The 20,809-nt window shown below is 38.2% G+C and overlaps 1 protein-coding gene across 8 annotated transcripts in view; it reads right to left on the bottom strand.

The window, feature by feature from the left end:
- Positions 1–20,809, bottom strand: part of CLCN3 (chloride voltage-gated channel 3) — a 102,369-nt gene that overhangs the window by 72,854 nt on the left and 8,706 nt on the right. For 6 of the 8 annotated variants that reach the window (XM_035292661.3, XM_017970148.4, XM_008992465.5 and 3 more), the window contains exon 2: positions 14,353–14,528. In XM_035292661.3, the coding sequence (XP_035148552.1) occupies positions 14,353–14,512 (160 nt within the window). In that variant the 5' untranslated portion in view covers positions 14,513–14,528. Of the gene's footprint in view, positions 1–14,352; positions 14,529–16,304; positions 16,381–20,809 lie in introns of all 8 variants that reach the window. The other 2 variants (XM_078366279.1, XM_078366277.1) reach the window with 1 other exon arrangement.

A 20,809-nucleotide genomic window follows, 5' to 3' on the forward strand; every position in this document is an offset into this window, starting at 1 on the left:
TGCTGCTTCTTCCAAGGAATTTCCTCCGTATTTCAGAAATGTTTAAGAGTTCTATAGACTTCCTTTGATTTGATGTATAATCAAACTTCTGTATCCAGGCATTCTACATCTGTGGTTTCCACAAACATGGATTCAATCAACCACGGCTTGAAAATATTTGGGAATAAAAATAAAATGGATGGTTGTTTTTACTGAACACGAACAGACTTCTTCTTTTTCTTGTCATGATTCCATGAATAATACAGTAGCACAACTATTTATACAACATTTATACTGTATCAGGTATTATAAGTAATCTACAGATGATTTAAAGCATATAAAAGGATGTGTGTAGGTTATATGCAAATACTATGTCATTTGTCATTTTATGTAGGGGACCTGAAAATCCATGCATTTTGGTACCTGAGGGGGCCCTGGAGCTAATCACTCACAGATACCAAGAAATGACTGTATCTCTATTCAGCTTATAATCTTACAGATTTAGCACATAACTCCTCCAGTCCTTTTCAACAGAAATTCTTAACCAGAACCACAACACAAAACATGAAACTTGAAAATGTTCTCAATTCTCCCAAGGACAGTTCATAATATTCTACACACACAGAAGTTAATTTGTCACATCATGATATTAGGGTGTAGTGGGAAAGGTAGAGTGAAGAGGTAATCATTTTAGTTAACTTTCTTTGAAACATTTTTAAGAGGAATTTTCTTTTTTTGCAAGGCAATGACAATAATTAAGGTGGTAACTGAGGTATAAATCACCAGTTTCCGTGTATTATACAACTAAGCTCACTTCTTTCCAGTGACCTTTCTCATGATATCTACCCAGGACTTGATTGACTTTCCACTGGCATCTTAGGCTAATTTTATCAAGGCACCAGTTTATTATTAATACCAACTTCTTTCCAACTTCTTGAATTACGGCATTTCATAAACTTAGTGTGAGTTTGTCTTCCCTAAATACATTACCTTACTCTTATATAAACACACAAATGTCGGCAATCTCCTAGTTCCACATACATTAAGTATAAGAGGTTAAGTAGGTTGCTCTGGCTGGAGCAGTCTGGAGACACAGGTGTAGAAATGTTTACAAAGTAGCTGGCAACAGAATGTGAAGTGTCAAATGTATTAAGAACATGACCCTGCTTAGAATAAGTACCATGAACTTTAGAGTTATTCATTTCTAAAAATAATTCTGAGTAGACCATTTAAAAGAGTTTGACCTCTTCCCAACAGACAGCCCTTCAACGGTAGCAGTGTTTTGTAAAAACTCTACCAAAGATTCACCATGTAACCATTCTATACTTTCTAAACTGGCTTAAGAGTATATGTTGTCAAATTTGACTTTAGAGTCAAATGTCTTACTCATTAGATTACTACCAATATTATTGGAAAATGCCAGATAAAACAACAAAACTAATATCAACCTGTCATCTACTAAAGACAATATGCACAAACATAAACTTTGAAACTCTGTAGCAAAGCCAAATTCTTCTGAGAATGATTTCCTTAGCGCTATACCACAACTTTATACTGTAGGAAGTTTCTCTGCTTACAAATCTCCATAGAATACTGGGTTTCCTCAAATACCTTTCTTGGATTGTTTTATTAATGATTTTTACCAGCAGTTAATATCAAACAAAGAATAATGGCTTCATTATTCTTTACAGAAAGAACCAACCCAACTGTTTTATCAGCACTTTAGACTTTATCAACAATTCCACCACTAATTTTTTTTTTTAGATAAGGTCTCGCTCTGTCACCCAGGCTGGATGGAGTGCAGCGGCATGATCATGGCTCACTGCAGCCTTGACTTCCTAGGCTCCAGTAACTGTCATGCCTCAGGCCCACAAGTTTTATATTTTTTTGTAGCAACAAGGCCTTGCCATGTTGCCCAGGCTGGTCTCAAGCTCGTGGGCTCAAGAATTCGCCCACTCCGGCCTCCCAAAATGCTGGGATTACAGGCATGAGTCACCGCAACCAGCCTTCCACCACTAATTTTCAAAACATCCTATTCACTACACATAAACAGATGTTAACAAATGCCTTCCTCACAGTAGTTTTATTTCTGGGAATTGAGAGTACATTTGTGTATCTAATTATTATGCAACCATTAAAAATGATTAAGATAAGCTCTTGCACCATAAGGCAGTGTTTTAAAAACTCTCTGCCTTATAAATGGCACTACCAACTGCATATGCTAGAAATACAGAACATTTGTCCTTATACTCCCTCATCCGACATTAAAACCATCAGTCTAGCTGGCTGATTTTACTCCTAAATCTATTTTGAAACTGTCTACTCTCTATCATTACCTATAGTCCTAGACACTATAATCACTTTTCTGAACTATGATATTTACTTCCATACGCTCACCACCTAACAATCCATTTGCCCACACAGCCTCTAAATAATCTTTTAAAATTACAAATATCTTATGACTCCCTTTATTCAAAAATCTTCAGTGGTTTCCCAGCACTCTTGGGGAAAAGTGCCAAAAACTTTAAATGTATTATTTAGACCTTGCTTAACTACCTCTTCAGCCTCAGTCCCTCCCTTTCTAGCTAACATTCTCTACAGTCCAGCCATTGTACCTCTAACGCTCCAAGCTCCTTCCCTCTGCCTGCAGCCGTGCCTGTATAAGCTCCTAGCACCTCCAATGCCCTGCTTCCTTCCTTCACATGCCTGACTTATATTCATTTTTCAGTTCTCATCTTAAATAATACATATTCAATTCTGATTTCCTCACTTATATGTTCTCACATTCATACTTACTTTTTTGAGATAGTCTCACTCTATCACCCAGGCTGGAATGCAGTGGCACCATCTCAGCTTACTCCACCTTATAAATGGCACTACCTATAGTCCTAGACACTCTAATCTCTTTTCTGAACTACCTCTGCCTCCCGGGTTCAAGCAATTCTTGTGCCTCAGCCTCCCAAGTAGCTGGGATTACAGGTGTGCACCACCACACCTGGTTTACCTTTTTATTTTTAGTAGACATGGGGTTTAGCCATGTTGCCTGGGCTGGCCTTGAACTCCTGACCTCAAGGGATCCGTCTGCCTTGGCCTCCCAAAGTGCTGGGATTACGGGCATGAGCCACTGTGCCTGGCTGACAATCATACTTCTTTACAGCCCTTACCCTATCATAATTGTAACTTTTTTTGTGAGATTAATAGTACTCTCTGTCACTAGAGCATACACTCCATAAAAGAAGGACAAATTGTTCTTCTTCGCTGCACTATCACTAGCACCTACCAAGATGTCTGGTCCACAAGAGTTTAATAATTATTTGCAGAATGAAATACACATAGAATTAATTCTAGGGGGGGAAAATCCAAATACTCCATTATCTCTGCATGGTAGAATTATGAGTAGTTTTCATTTTCTACCTTGTATTTTTCTTCATTTATATTTTCTACGATAAGCATATTTTGCTTTTATTATTTAAAAGTTAACTCTTTTCAACACATATTAAAAAATAAACTTTATTTTGGAATAATTTTAGATTTACAAAATTTGCAAAGATTATACAGAGATGTCCCAAATACCTCTCATTTATAGTTTCCCCAATTGTTAACACCTTACATTTCCATGGTACATTTGTCAAGACTAAGACATTGACATTTACGTATTTTTATTAAGTAAACTCCAGACTTGACATAGATTTCGGCCCCTTTTCTATGAGTGTCCTCTTTCTACTCCAGGTCCCAGTACAGGATACCACACTGCATTGAGCTATCTTGTCTTCCTAGACTCCTCTGGTCTTCATTTTTCAGTCTTTCCTTGTTTTCACGATCTTGAATAGTCAGGTATCCTGTAAAATGTCACCCAGACTAAGCTCATCAGTTGCTTTTCTTGTTAGGAGACTAGGATTATGCTTCTTTGGAAAGACCATCACAAAGGTGACATGCTCTTCTTGTCACGTATCAATGGTACACAATATCTATGATATGTCACTAGTGATATTAATGTTCATTATTTGGCCAAGATAGTGTTTTCCAGGTTTTCCCCTACTCTATTTTTTGGAAGCAAGTCACTAAGTCTAGCCCACCCTCAAGGGAGGTAGGAATTAAGCTTCTCCTCCACAGAATGGAATGGGTACATAAATTATTTAATAGGAGATTTGTCTTTTGCCTCATATTTAATTCAATCCTTTATTTATATCAATTTATATCCTTTATACAAGATACATGTGCTTATTTTATACTTTGAGTTAGAATTCATGCTATATTATTTTTGTTGCTCAAATTATTCCAGCTTTGACCCTTGGGAGCTTTTTCAGGTTGTTTCCTGTGTTCCGTTGATGTGCCCTATCCTTTTGTTTTATGAGTACTCCTTTGTTGCTGATACTAAAAGACACTCTGGCCACATCTTGTATTTCCACTGTCTCAGTCCTAGACTGCCATTTCTCCTATGCAATCCAAATCATTCCTAAGACCTACATGTAACCACATAAGATTTATTTTCCTTGAGATGGGGTCTTGCTTTGTCACCTAGGCTTCCGTGCAGTGGTAGATCTTGGCTAACTGCAGCCTTGACCTCCCCAGGGTCAAGTGATCCTCCCATCTCAGCCTTCCAAATATCAAGGACCACAGGCAACCACCACTATGTCCAGCTAATTTTTTTTATTTTGCATAGAGACAGGGATTCACCATATTGCCCAGGCTGGTCTCGAATTCCTGGGATCAAGTGATCAGCCCACCTTGGCCTCCCAAAGTGCTGGCATTACAGGCGTGAACCACCATGCCCGGCCAACCATATAAGATTTTTATGAACCCAGGATAATCTACCTGAATGTCATGATGCATGTAATCTGTTTGATAGCTGCACAAAGTATAAGTAAGTTTAAACTTTGGGCACCCAGGCCAAAATTATCATAATGACTCTCATGTATAATGTTAAATAGCAACACTTCTATCATTTCTTCTACCATATACTTTTGTTTCCAAAACTAATCAAGTCATGTAGATAGAACAGAGATTTTCCCTTCATTTTTTAGATGAGAAAATCAAAAAGGGTGTATGATACTGACTAATGTCAGGCAGGTAGGGAATACACAGCCATTCTCCTCTGTAGTTTTCTCCTGGCTTTCTATTCTGTCCCTATTTCCTTCTGGATTACATTACCATTTTGGTGGACTTTCATTCAATACAGTTTAACAATATAGATGAGTGGCTTATATCCTGCTATTCTACTGAATAACCCACTAGTTTTAACTGTGTTCAGCTAAACCAAAACTTTTCTCTATATAACTGTATTAGTTCAATAATTTAAAAGGTCTGGGTGTGGTGGTTCATGCCGATAATTCCAGCACGTTGGAAGGCCAAGATGGGCAGATCACTTAAGGTCAAGAGTTCAAGACCAGCCTGGCCAACATAGTGAAACCCATGTCTACTGAAAAAATATATATAAAAAATTAGCTGGGCATAGTGGCACATGCCTGTAGTCCCAGCTACTCGGGAGGCTGAAGCACAAGAATCACTTGAACCTGGGAGACAGAGGTTTTAGTGAGCCGAAATATCGCCAGGGCACTCTAGCCTGAGCAACAGAGAGAGACTCTGTCTCAATAATAATTAAAAAGGAAAAAAGACTCCTAAAAAGTATAAAATATGAGCAGCAAGTATGTTAAATAGATGAATATTTTACAGAGAAGTAGACTCTTAATGAGCTCCTACTCAATGCATGCCAATAGATTAGACATTTGTAAGGAAGGAAGGATAAAATAAACAGTATATATGGCTGCCCATTATACAGGAATAATCCTTCTCCACAAAATTTGAAAATAAACAAGATTGCTCTCCAAGTGTTGAACTATGTAATCAAAATATAATGGATCAGCTCTAAACAGAACTGTGTACATAGGAAAATAAATTACTTACAAACTAACAGAAATTACTAGGATAATTTTACCAAAAAAAAAAAAAGTATTGCTCAATTTAGGAGGAGGGCAGGCTATAAACAAGTAAGACAAATACAGATAAAGTCAAGCATGCAAGCACAATAGAAGCAACACCCAATTTACCACATAAGGGGCCCTTAACTTTAACTGAAGAGTAAGGTAAGGCTTACTACAGGGACTGGGGCTAATTTAAGAAGCAAAGTACAAGTAGTACTTTAGTATTGGAATACTATTTAGTATTGGAATACTGTTGGTATTCTAGACAAAGGAACACGTACAAAGACCTGGAGAAATGACAGCCAGGCACAAGCTCAAACCTAACATTTACAAGGGCCAGAGTGACAGTAAAACAGAAAGCCCAATTACCATATGGGCAAAATATTTAGTTATATATCAAGTTTCAACTATTAATATGTTCTGTCCTACATATAAAGAAACCTCGGCATGACCTGCAAGTTTAAGTGCAGTTTTATAATTCTGCAGCCAAATTGCTGGCCATTTGGAAAATACTAAAACTCTAAAGAAAAATTATAAATCCCCAAATTCCATCATGAAGACAAAAACACATTATTTTGGTGAATTTTCCTCCAATGTTTTTTTCTCTGTGTGTACACAGTATTTGAAGAGAATTGGGAAATCCTGCATGCAGATTTTACCCTTTTTATATAAACCCTTCACTCTTAAAAGTTTTTAATCCAGTAAAACAAGTCATCTTATTCATGTAGCCAGTGTGCATTTGGCAGCTAGCTTATCTTAAAACAGAATTCTCAAAGTGTGGTCGAGTGTGGTTCAGAGACCCCAAAATCTTTCTCGCGGGGTCTGTGAGGTTAAAACAACACTTTCGATAATACGAAGACATTCGTGTCAGTTTCCTACCGCTACTGTAGCGCACTGCCACAATCTTAGTGGCTTAAAACAACACAAATTCATTTGTTTACAGTTCTGGAGACCAGAAGTCTGAGATCAAGGTGTCAGCAGGGCAGTGCTCCTTTTGGAGGCTTCAGGGGAGAACCTGTTTCCTCGCCTTCTCTAGCTTCCAAAGGCCACTTTCATTCCTTGGATTATGGCCTTTTTCTCACATCACTTCTCGTTTCCATTGTCATGTCTGCTACCACTGACTCTGACCCTTGTGATTTCATCAGAGACACTCAGGTAATCCAGGATAATCAATCTATCCCTAGATACTTAATTTAATGGAAGTCCACCTTATCATGTAAGGTAACACATTTACAGGTTTTAGGAATTAGGGGCTGGGGGTGGCCATCATAAAGTAGACGGTAACATTCTTTGTCTTTTTCACTGTGTTGGCCTCTAATTTATAGTACAAAAGCAAGCGTGAGGAAGACAGCTTGATATCTAGGATAAATCAGAACAGTGGCACCAAAATGGACTAGAGGTTGTTGAACTGGTTGGGCACAGTGACTGGTGTCTGTAATCCCAGCACTTTGGGAGGCTGAGACAGGGATCAGGCTTGAGGTCAGGAGTTCAAGACTAGTCTGGCCAACATGGTGAAACCCTGTCTCTACTAAAAATACAAAAATTAGCCAGGCATGGTGGCACACACCTGTAATCCCAGCTACTTGGGAGGCCAAAGCACAGAACTGCTTGAACCCAGGAGGTGGAGGTTACTGTACTCCAGCCTGGGCAACAGAGCAAGACTCCATCTCAAAAAAAAAAAAAGAAATGAAGTTGTTTTATTTTTCACCACATGAATTTGCAGAAAACAAAATCCTGTTTCACTTCCAAGTGTCCTTGATAAAATGGTAAGTATTCATTTGATTAAGTCACAACTCTTAAGTGCACATCTTTTTAATATCCTGTGTAATAAAGTAGAAAGAATGAACAGAACACTTTCGATTATTTTAGGTCACCTCAAGTTGTTTTCCCTTTGCTTCTTCTGTGTCAAATACTCATGCAAATGACTGAATTCTGTTCATTCTTTTAAGTTGCTTTATATCCTTTACTGGAATGAACTAGATTATTAGTATATTTCTCACAATAAGTAAATTTGTATTATGGTTTTACCTAATGAGATCGAAAATCCTAGTTAATATGACTCCATCTCTTAGAGACAGCTAGTTTCATGTGATGCCATGTCTCTGTGTTTACAGGAAGAAGGGCTGGACCCCATATTGTGTTATATACCCTCACTCTAGGAGGTGTCTTCACACGAAGAGATGGACACTCAGTTTCTGGTATTATCACTCTGCATCTACTTTGCCAAGCTGCTTCTTCTGAAATGTCCCGTGTAGGCAGTAGTTATGAATACACCACCCAAAAGGATATGAGATGAATAAAATTACAAACATTTTGACTAAACCTCAATCTAACAATAGATATTTGAATGAAAATACTGGAACCTCTTGTAATAGCTCAGAAGGTAGGTTAAGTTTCAGCAGAGGTGGGAGGATCACAACACCTTGACTAGGACAACCCACCTCTGAGCCTCATATATTATGTGGTTTCTGAGTTCTGAAGCTCAGAATGTTACATATGCAGGAAGTACAATACAATAATTTATGTAATTTATGTGGATTCAGTTCCCAGTTATCACATGCCCTAAGATTTCCAATAAATCAGATAAACTCACATTTGGATTTTAGTATTTCCAAAGGCTTTTTTTTTGAGACAGGGTTTCACTATGTTGCCTAGGCCAGAGCACAGGGCTATTCACAGGTGCAATCATAGCATCATAGCACCCTACAGCCTTGAATACCTGCGCTCAAGCAATCCTCTTGCCTCAGCCTCCCAAGTAGCTGGGACTACAGGCATCCACCAGTGCGCAGCTTCCAAGGTGTTATTTTTATTTTTCAAAGTTATCTATAGATAGGAAATCAAACACTTAGGAGTGAGCCCTCTCAGCTCTTATTATTCCTCTCACATTTTCCTCTCAGTCTATACATAATCAGAAACCTGGGAAAGACCCTGGTGTTGTCAAGTAAACATTTTGGATGTGATAAAAAAAATGATATAGGGGCCTAAAATTTAAACAAACTTACTAGCATAATCACATTATCAACGTAAATTAACTATTGAAAGTTAATTTTAATGTGGCTGATTACAGTTTTCAACCCATCAGTCAATCTCAGTAACTTCTCTTACTTCAAGTGATGATAGTACTATCTATTATAAGAATAGTTCTAAAGCTGCAACTCATGAAAAGTCATTTGCTTCGTTTTCGATGAGTCAAGAGCCATATGGTTCTCTTTAATGAATACAACTCTGGCAACAAAATCTTGGCCCTCCCTGTTACCTGCAATAAAAAAATGTTGTGTTTTCCATGGAATCTGAATTATTGACCGAAATGACTCATTCAAATTAGATATACCTAATATAAATGCATATCAGGCCTAATTTTTCAGCTTTTTGCTAGCGTAGAATGTTAACTGATACTACTAGTCATCATTACTCAGAATAACTTCTATTTTTTAATCACAGTGTGCTCTAGATCATTTAGCACTCACTCTGAGCAGATTGATTACATTCTTAAGATTATTAAGTACATATAGTTACTTTCAAAGCAAGAGCTGTGCAACAAATATCTATTGAAGTCAGTAGATTCCATAGCAGTTTATCTCGGACAAGCTAAATCCTAATCCAGATGTCATATTTGAGTTCTAGAGCTACAGCTTTTCATTAATGTTACTGACACCTCACTGAATACAAACATAAAAGGAAACTGCTTATGTTGGGGGTACAGAGTCTAACATATCCAAAGGGGAATAACACAGAAGAAAACAGAAACAGCTACTATTTAATGAGTCCTTACCATCAGCCAGTCACATTGCTAAGGATTCCATATGCATTATTTATCTGTTAAAATCTCTACATGTACTTAATTCTCAGGGCAATCATTTTAAAAATTTATTATTTAAGAGTTTATTACTATGTTGTACATAGGAATAAGCTGTGGCATAAAGAGGCTATGTAACTTGCCAAAAGTTGCAGAGCAAGTAACTGACAGAACCAGGATGTAAAATTCAGGTCACCAATTGAAAGCCACTGAACATCACAGATTTTCCTTCAACACGTATTCAAAAAAACACTATCAGTACCTTCCAGTGATTGTTATTTTTTGGTATGCTAAAAAGATATGGAGTCATGAAGAATTACTGCTTGACTTACTAACCACTTCCATACTCCCAGATACTGAGCAGAAACAGAAATAAGCTTTTTCCTCTGATATCTGCCTTAACCTACAGAGGGAGGTCTAATCTGAGGCTCCAACTTCTTCTAAGATATTCCCCTTCCTACTGCTGCTAACAGAGGGACATCAGCTATGTTGAAAGAAAGAATATTCACTGTCTTAACAAAGGACAATTGCTGTTTCACTTATATAATGTTAATTCCTAGTGCTGGATCTTCATGCATCATTTCCCCTTTATAACAGCCTTTGCAATTCTAAAAGATTATCAAAATGGTATCTTTTTTGTGAGATGTAACATTTGGAATCTGTACTACCCAAATGAAAACTCAGTTACTTTTGACTGTTACTCCACAATGTATACCTTCAACTACACTAACTTTGAGGACAGAATCTTTAAATCAACTACCAATAGACTGGACACATTGGCTCAAGCCTGCAATCCCAGCACTTTAAGAGGCCAAGAGGATTGTTTGAGCCTAAAAGTTCAAAACCAGCCAGGACAACATCGTGAGACCCCATTGCAACAAAATATTTTTTAAAATTAGCTGGGATACACTTTGGGAGGCCGAGGCGGGTGGATCACGAGGTCGAGAGATCGAGACCAACCTGGTCAACATGGTGAAACCCCGTCTCTACTAAAATACAAAATATTAGCTGGGCATGGTGGCACGTGCCTGTAATCCCAGCTACTCGGGAGGCTGAGGCAGGAGAATTGTCTGAACCCAGGAGGCGGAGGTTGCCGTGAGTCGAGATCGCGCCATTGCACTCCAGCCTGTGTAACAAGAGCGAAACTCCGTCTCAAAAAAAAAAAATTAGCTGGGATTATGCAACTGTAGTTCTGGTGGTATGCAACTGTAGTTCTAGCTACTCAGAAGGCTGAGGCACAAGTATCTCTTAAGCCCAGGAAGTAAAGGCTGCACTTAGCCATGATCATGCCACCGCACTTCAGACTAGGCAAGAGTGTGACTCTGTCTCCAAAAAAGAAAAGAAAACACCAATGGCTGCCTACCCTGTATCATTCCAACTTTATACTTGCTAATTGGACCTTCCTCTTGTTTGCATATTAATATGCGTAATTTTCAAGAAGGAATCATAATTGCTCTAACCAATCAGTAATCTCATTCCCCTTTGCCCGTTATTGGGGTGGGCATTTGACCCAGTTATGGCTAGTGACACAAAAGAGAGTCTACTGAGAAGCTTCTAGAAAATTATCCTCCCTGATAAAAGATTGACACAAGTAGATCCTTTTTGTGCCCTTGCTCCATCCTTAGGGCTTGGCACTCTCTCCTACTGAAGACCAGAAGTAAAGACATCACCAGCACTTGACGGCAGTATGGAAAGATGGAAGGAGTCAGCTCCTCCTATGTCTTTCTACTTCCTGGAGTTAATTTTCTGCCTCACATAAAGGGCTAACGAGCTATTTAAACACAGAAAAAAATGGATATGCTATTAATTTCACCTGATGTTTCAAATGATGAACATATGTGGTTTTCTTGTTTATAATTTTGTCATTAAAATTAGAAAAAAATCTGTGATGAAGAGAGCAAATGACCAGTAACAGCAAAATACTGTATTTTAAACCAGTAAATATCCAAGGGAGCTAGACCTTGAAGTGTCAAGATTCTGAAAAGAAGCGAAATAAAGAAAGGTAAAACCCAACGGTCTTAATCACCTTTATTCTTGAGCCATTTCCTGGTGAGAAAATGGTGAGGAAGCAGAGAGGGATAAAAAGAGGTAAAGTATTCTGAAGTCCCTGCATTTTCCATGAAGTGGCAAAAGTACTAATGTCCAGAACTAATAAATCAAGGATACATGTAATAATCTCTAGGGTAGCCTACTGAACAAAAAAGAGGAGAATGTATAAAAAGGTGTTGAAGGTAATAGAAATAAAGGGAGAGGAAAAAACAGATATGACAAACAGAAAGCAAACAGAGGATGGTCCTGAAACGAAACTTACTGATGATTACGCTAAACGCAAACACACTATAAATCAATAAAAAACAAAGACAAACTGTAAAAGCAAAATCAAAAATCAAAACTCATATATATGCTGGGCACTGGCATTTGGATAAAACAAATACTTCAGTGTAACACAGTAGGAAGTCCAGAAACAGACCTAGAAAAATATGGGCACTTGAGATATGACAAAGACGTCACTGTAGCACATTGGAAAAAGGAAAGTTTTTTCCAGTAAATGGTGCAGTTATTCATGCAGGAAAAAGTGAATCTGAACTCTTAACCCACATCACATTGAAAACATTGACTGCAAGTAGATAATATATCTGTGAATGACACAAAAATAAAACTTCTAGAAGAAAACAGCAGAATATCTTTGTGACCTTGAGGTATGGGAAGACTTGTTAAACAGAACACAAAGAAACACTGAGAATAAAGGTAAAGAAAAAGGTTTTTTATTGCTGGTGGTGGTGCTGTTTGTTTTTTGAGATGGGGTTTTGCTGTGGTGCCTACCAGGAGTGCAGTGGTGCAATCATGGCTCACTGCTGTCTCAAACTGCTGGGCTCAAGCCATCCTCCAGCTTCAGCCCCAGTAGCTAGGACTACAGGCACATGCCACGGCACTGAACTAATTTTTTTTTCTTTTGCATTTTTATTGTAGAGACAGAGTCTTGCTTTGGTGCCCAGGTTGGTCTCAAACTCCAGGCTTCAAGCAATCCTCCCGCCCCAGCCTTCCAAAGTGCTGGGATTGCAAGCATGAGCGACTGCGACTGGCTCAGAATTTAAAAAAAGAGTAGCTGGATCTCATTAGAATTGATGATATCTTCACCACAAGATTCCTTTAAGAGAGTAAAAAGACATACCACAGAATGAGAGATAACTGCAATACTGTACATGTATATGAGAAAGGATTCATAATCAGAATGCATAATGAACTCCTATAAAACAGGGAAAAGGATCGAAAAGGTGCTTTAAAAGAGGCAATCTGAAAAGCCAATAAACACGCAAAAGGGCATTTAAACTTTTAAACTCATAAATCATCAAGTAAATATAAATTAAACCAAAATGAGAGACTACTGCAACCACAGTAGAATAGCCAAATTTTTTTAAACTGATACCATGTATTGGTGAAGATGTGGAGTAACTAAACTCTTACACATTGCTAGTAGAAATGTAAATGCTATATCCACTTTCAAAATATCTTTGTATAGGGTAATTGACCAAAAAAAAAAAAAAAAAAAGGCAGCCAGGTACAAGTGGCTCATGCCTGTAATCCCAGCACTTTGGGAGGCTCAGGTGGGTTGATCACCTGAGGTCAGGAGTTCAAGACCAGCCAGGCCAACATGATGAAACCCCATCTCTACTAAAAATACAAAAATTAGCCAAGCGTGATGGCAGGTGCCTGTAATCCCAGCTACTCAGGAGGCTGAAGCAGGAGAATCACTTGAACCTGGGAGGTGGAGGTTGCAGTGAGCTGAGATTGCGCCATTGCACTCCAGCCTGGGCAACAGAGCCAGACTCCATCTCAAAAAAAAAAAGGAAGTATCATTGACAGTATCTGATAATGCTGAGACACACATACTCTATGATCTAAGCATTCCATTCTGTGATATAAATCATACAGAATTGTGTACATAATGTGCACTAAAACACACGCACATGAAAATTCATAGTGGCACTGTTAGCAACAGCCTAAAATCTGAAAACAACAACAACAACAAATAATATCAACGTAGAAAAAATAAATTGAAGTATGTTTACACAATGGGATTCTATACCAACTGTGAAAATAAGTTAACTATTGCTACACACAACAATATAGACAATCTCAAAATGTAAAAGCCAGACATAAAAGAGTATACAGTATGAATTCCTTATATATAAAGTTTAAATACTCGCAAAACTAATCCAGATAGAAATCAAAATAATATTGAAAGTGAAGGTGAAACAAGGAAAAATTCTGGAACTACTGGTAATGTTTTATTTCCTGATTAAGGAGTATTTACATAATAATGTTCACTTTGTAGAAATTTATCAATTTCCACACTATGGTTTGATAATTATACACTTCTCTGTATTACATTATATTTAAAAGCTAACCCGTTTAAATGTAGTTTTCTTTGGGGTGATGAGAATGTTTGGAACTAGACAGAAACAATAGTTGCACAACATTGTGAATGTGCTAAATGCCACTCAATTATACACTTTACAATGGTTAAGTTCATGTTGTGTAAATTTTACCCCCCAAATTTTAAGTTACTGAAAAATTCAACCTCAATAAAAGAGTGTATATGTTTATTAGAGGATATTCATGAATATGGACATTAGGTTGTCATGCTGAACTTACCAACGGCAGTGTCACCATCTAATAAATTGTCATCTTCAGATGTTTGAAAGTCCATAATAACACCTGCTCCATCTAAAAGTTCCTCATCACTACTTGCACTTGTTATACTGTTGTAGCTGTTTCTATAGTAGCCTCTATGGAACAGCTGCTCAGACTCCATTTAGCTGTCTGATTATCTGTGGGGGAGAGGAGGAAGGGAAAAAGTAGTTTTAACATTTTTCAAACATACAAAAAAATTCATCTAGTTTAACATCACAAAAGGAAAGTTATAATCTATGTGCTAAAAATATTAAGTGTATTCATTGTAACAACAGCTATCTTTATTAAGTATTTTGAGGTGAGGTAATAATTTTATTCTCATTATACAGCTGTAAAACAGAATGAAGAATTCCTCCAAGATCTCCAATTTTTAAGTTGAAAAATGTAAAGTATATTTACATTTTTGCTTGTATATGTATAGACTGTATCAGGAGAGATTTCCAAGTAAGTTGCCCACAGAGTAGGGAACATGATGGCTGAAGTACAAGGTTTGAAAGACAGACTGCCCCTTTTGAATATTTTAGCAGGTGTAAGTACAATCTAATTTAAAAAACAAACACTACAGACCAGGCACAGTGGCTCACGCCTCTAATCCCAGCACTTTGGGAGGCTGAGGTGGGTGGATCACAAGGTCAGGAGTTCGAGGCCAGCTTGCCAACATAGTGAAACCCCTTCTCTACTAACAATACAAAAATTAGCTGGGCATGGTAGCACAAACCTGTAGTCCCAGCTACTCGCGAGGCTGAGGCCAGAGAATCGCTTGAACCTGGGAGGCAGAGTTTGCAGTGAGCCAAGGTGGCTTAAGAATCATTTAATTTTGATGTATCAAAGCATGTATGCTAAGATGTTGTGAAGAACACAGACATTTTGTTTTTATTTCTTTACAGAATAGAAGGGCTTAATACATGTGATAACATTTCAGTGAACATTAGCTAGAGGCTACACAGCACTGAGAAATCTCTCTAAAATCATTAAACCTTTCTATATATTAAGACTTCAATTAGCAAGTTCCAATATATCTCTTCCATTTTAATCCCTAAAAGTCCCTCAAAAACCATACGTGATAACTGGAAATTCACTATTTCTGTTAAAAAAATTAATTTCATAACACCTTTGAGACACCTAGCCTGCAGATCATTCTTTACAACACAAAACATGCAACTCTGCTCCAAATAAACCATCCTCAGGCCTGCAGGGATTGCTATTTCTGTAAACTGGGTAACTTAAGAAAAAAAAACTATTCCACTTATTAACCCAGAAACCTATAGATCTGTACTGTCTGATGCAGTAGCCAGCAGCTCCGTATGGCTGCTGAGCCACTGAAACATGGCTGGCCCAAACTGAAATGTGCTCTAAGTGTAAAATACCTATCAGATTTCTAAGACTTAATATTTTACAAGGATGTCAAATATTTGACTGGAAATTTTACATTGATTCCATGTTGAAATATTTTAGACCTACTGAGATAAATATATTTAAAATGAATCTCACCACTTTCTTTTTACTTTTTTAATGTGGCTACTAAAAAATTAAAAATTACCTACATGGTTTGCATTTGCAGCACTAATGTTTTTATTGAACAGCTCTGCTGTAAAATATTCAAATTTCTATAGCAGCATAAAGGAAATACAACAGAAGAAAATATGAACACTAGCGTTAAATATTTTTAGGTTCTAAACCCAATTCCCAGGCTTGGGCACAAAAGGCTATTTAGAACCTAATACAGCAGCTGACATTTTACATATTTTAAAAAAATGCAAAGTCACCTTTTCCATTTTAATTGCCAAAAAATATACTTATAACCATTTCAAAACACTGTAATAGGTACATAGTAGCTTGTAAATATATTCTTGCAAAAGTATAAAAATCAGAGATAAGCTGGGTGTGGTGGCACTTATCTGTAGTTCCAACACCTTAGGAGGCTGAGGTGGGTGGATCGCTTGAAGTCAAGAGCTCAAGACCAGCCTGGCCAACTGTGAAATTTCATCTCTATTAAAAAAATAAAGATGAGTCAGGTGTGGTAGCTGCCACCTGTAACCCCAGCTACTAGGGAGGCTGAGGCACGAGAACTGCTTGAACCCGAGAGGCAGAGGTTGCAGTGCACTGAAACTGCCACTGTGCTCCAGCCTGGTCAACAGAATGAGACTCCATCTCAAAAAAAAACAAACAAAACACAAACTATGAAAACTGCCAGGGATAAGGCCTCGTTTACTATAATAAATTCCTAAATTATCTCCGTGCAATTATCTTGCTTCCCTTGAATCTGATGACACTGCAGTCAGCAGCTGTTTTTTTCAAAAAGGAAGTTTGGGCCGGGTGCAGTGGCTCACGCCTGTAATCCCAGCACTTTGGGAGGCCGAGGCGGGTGGATCACGAGGTTAAAAGAGCAAGACCATCCTGGTCAACATGGTGAAACCCCGTCTCTACTAAAAATATAAAAAATTAGCTGGGCATGGTGGTGCGTGCTTGTAATCCCAGCTACTCAGGAGGCTGAGGCAGGAGAATTGCCTGAACCCAGGAGGCGGAGGTTGCGGCGAGCCGAGATTGCGCCATTGCACTCCAGCCTGGGTAACAAGAATGAAACTCCATCACACACAAAAAAAGGAAGTTTGATTATAATCTCTCTCCATTCTGTGTATTAAAATCTTTTAATCATTTTCTACCACCCTTAAGAGACAAACTCTTTAGTATAGCAAAAAAAGCCCTATGCAACCCAGCCCCTGCTAGTTCCTGAGCTTCTTTTTATAGTATGTACTTCTTGAAGTACTCTAGTCTCATTAATCTCCTTTCAATCTCTCAGGCCTAGGAAGCTCTTTCCTGACTCCTGTCCCCAAGGCCTTTGTTGCTCCCTCTGCCTGGATCATATCCTCTCCTCTTCATCCAACTCGCTCTCTTAATATTTTATTGAAGATTTTTACATCTATGTTCATCAGGCACATTGACATGTAGTTTTTTCATTGTTTCTTTGCCAGGTTTTGGTATCAGGGTGAAGCTGGCCTCCAAGAACGAGTTACGGAGTCCCTTTTGTCTGATTTCGTTTCAGTAGAATTGGTACCAGTTTTTGTATATCTGACAGAATTCAGCTATGAATACATCTAGTCCAGGGCTTTTCTGGTTGAAAGGTTTTTTATTACTGATTCTATTTTGGAACTCAATACTGGTCTGTCCAGGATTTCAATTTCGTCTTGATTTAATCTTAGGAGGTTGTTTGTTTCCAGAATTTACCCATTTCCTCTAGATTTTCTAGTTTGTGTTTACAGAGATGTTTTCATTATAGTCTCACGGGATCTTTTATATTTCTGTGGGATTGGTTGTAATGTCACCTTTGTTGTTTCTGAGTGTGTGGTTATTTGGATCTTCTCTTTGTTAATACAGCATCTAACAAAGGTCTAATATCTACAAACTACAAGAAACAGTTCAACAAGCAAAAAACAAACATCATTAAAAAGTGGGCAAGGACATGAACAGATACTTCTCAAAGTAAGATATACAACTGGCCAAGAAGCATATAAAAAAATGCTCAACATCACTAATCATTAGAGAAACACAAATCAAAACCACATTGGGACGCCACCTCCCACCAGTCAGAATGGCTATTACTAAAAAGCCAAAAAACAATAGATGCTGGCAAGGTTATACAATGCTTATACACTGTCAATGAGAATGTAAATTAGTTCAGCCCCTGTGGAAAGCAGTTTGGAGATTTCTCAAAGAACTTAAAACAGAAATACCATTTGACCCAGCAATGCCATTACTGGCTAAATACCCCAAAGAGAGTAAGTTGTTCTACATAAAAGACATATGCACTATAGGTTCATCGCAGCACTACACACAATAGCAAAAACACAGAATCAACCCAGGTGCTCTTCGACAGTGCACTAAAGAAAATATGGTATAGGCTGGGAGCAATGGCTTACACCTGTAATCCCAGCACTCTGGGAGGCCAAGGCAGGTGGATCATCTGAGGTAAGGAGTTCAAGACCTACCTGGCCAATATGGTGAAACACTGTCTCTACCAAAAAAAACTACAAAAATTAGTTGGGCATGATGGTAGGTACTTGTAATACCAGCTACTCAGGAGGCTGAGGCCAATCGCTTGAACCCAGAAGGCAGAGTTTGCAGTGAGCTAAGATCATGCCACTGCACTCCAGCCTGGGCAACGGAACAAGACTTAACCAAAGGAAAAAAAAAAAAGAAAGAAAATATGGAACATATACATCATGGAACAATACACAGCCATAAAAAGAATAAAATCATTTCCTTTGCAGCTACGAGGATGCTGCTGGAGGCCATTATCTTAAGTGAATTAACACAGTAACAGAAAACCAAATAATGCATATTCTCATTTTACGTGAGAGCTAAACATCAAGTACTCACAGACATATAGACGGCATCAATAGTCACCGAGGACTACTAGAGGAGGGAAGGGAGAGAAGGGAGGGAAGGGAGCAACTGTACCCCAAACATCAGCATCATGCAATATACCCATGTAATAAACCTGCATACCTAAAATAAAAGTTGAAATTATGAAAATAAAAAAGAATCAACTCTCTTATTCATTATTCTGGTTTTACATCAAGTATCCTTTTATTTAACAAACCCTTATCCAGAACTTACTGTATGCTAAGCAGTATCTTAAGCACTTTACAAATGCATTCATTTAATATTCATATTAAATATGACAACCTTAAAGCATAGGTGCTATCCTTACTTAAAATGAGGAAATGAGGCACAAAGCATGTAAATAACTTGCCCAAAGTCACGCAGTTAGTATGGAAAGCCTCCCTGAACTACTTGCTATCTGGATCAAATGTTCTCATTATTAGTTCTTATAGCTCTCTCTCTTTTTTTTTTTTTTTTTTTTGAGACGGAGTTTCGCTCTTGTTACCAGGCTGGAGTGCAATGGCACGATCTCGGCTCACCGCAACCTCCGCCTCCTGGGTTCAGGCAATTCTCCTGCCTCAGCCTCCCGAGTAGCTGGGATTACAGGCACGTGCCACCGTGCCCAGCTAATTTTTTGTATTTTTAGTAGAGACGGGGTTTCACCATGTTGACCAGGATGGTCTCGATCTCTTGACCTCGTGATCCACCCGCCTCGGCCTCCCAAAGTGCTGGGATAACAGGCGTGAGCCACCGCGCCCGACCCATAGCTCTCTTTTATAGCACTTATCACAGTTGACTATTAAACTTATTTCTGTGATTATTTAGTATCCGTCTTCCATTGTACAATGCGTCATGAGGTCTTTCAATTTTTGCTCAACACTGCATTCACGATGATTAGCAAATATGTGTCAAATTGGGCCAGGCACTGTGGTTCGACGGCTGTCATCCCAGTAACTGGGGAGGCCTAAAAGGGCTGATCACCTGAGGTCAGGAGTTTGAGACCAGTCTGGCTAACATGGTGAAACCTGTCTCTACTAAAAATAGAAAAATTAGCTGGGTGTGGTGGTATGTGCCTGTAAACCTAGCTACTTGGGAGGCCAAGGCAGGAGAATCGCTGAACCAAGGAGGCAAAGGTTACAGTGAGCCAAGACTGCACCACTGCACTCCAGCCTGGGCGAATGAGCAAAACCCGCCTCAAAAAAAAAAAAAAAAAAGTGTCATATTAGGTGTTCAAAAATTTTTAAATTTTTATTTTGATATAACTGTAGTTCTATGTGTCATTATGATAAATAATACAGAAAAAATCTTGTATAACCTTTACCCAGTTTCCATTAATGGAACCATCTTGCAAAACTATAGTACAATATCATGATCAAGATACTGACATTGATACAGTCAAGATACACAACATTCCATCACCACAGGTATCTCTCCTGTTACCCTTTTATAGCCATCCCTTCTTAACCCCTCGCAACCCACAGTCTGTTTTCCACTTCAATAATTTTGCCATTTCAAGAATGTTATATAAATGATAAGATATGTTACTTTTGGGGATTGACTCTTTGTTCTCAGCACAATTCTCTGAAGAGTCATCAAGGGTGTTATATGCTGTCAATAGTTCCTTCTTTTTTATCATAGAAGCCTCTGATAACAGATGTGTCATTCACCCACTGAAGAACATCTGCCTTGTTTCTATGTTCTGGTAACTATGAATAAAGCTGCTACAAAAATACATGTACATGTGCCAAATGCCAAAGAGCACAATGGTTGGGTCATAGAGCAGTCACATATTTGGTTTTTAAAGAAACTGCCAAATTGTTTTCCAGAGTGGCTGTACCATTTTACATTTCTACCAACAATGTATGAGTGATCCGGCTTCTTAACATCGTTGCCAGCATTTGGTGTTATCACTATTTCTTATTTTAGCTATTCTGATAGATGAACAGTAGTATCTGGTTGCTTTAATTTGCATCTCCCTAATGGGTAATGATGCTGAACATTTTTTATGTGCTCATTTACTATATGTGTAGTTCTC

Source organism: Callithrix jacchus, chromosome 3, assembly GCF_049354715.1.
Source record: "Callithrix jacchus isolate 240 chromosome 3, calJac240_pri, whole genome shotgun sequence".
NCBI lineage: Eukaryota > Metazoa > Chordata > Mammalia > Primates > Cebidae > Callithrix > Callithrix jacchus.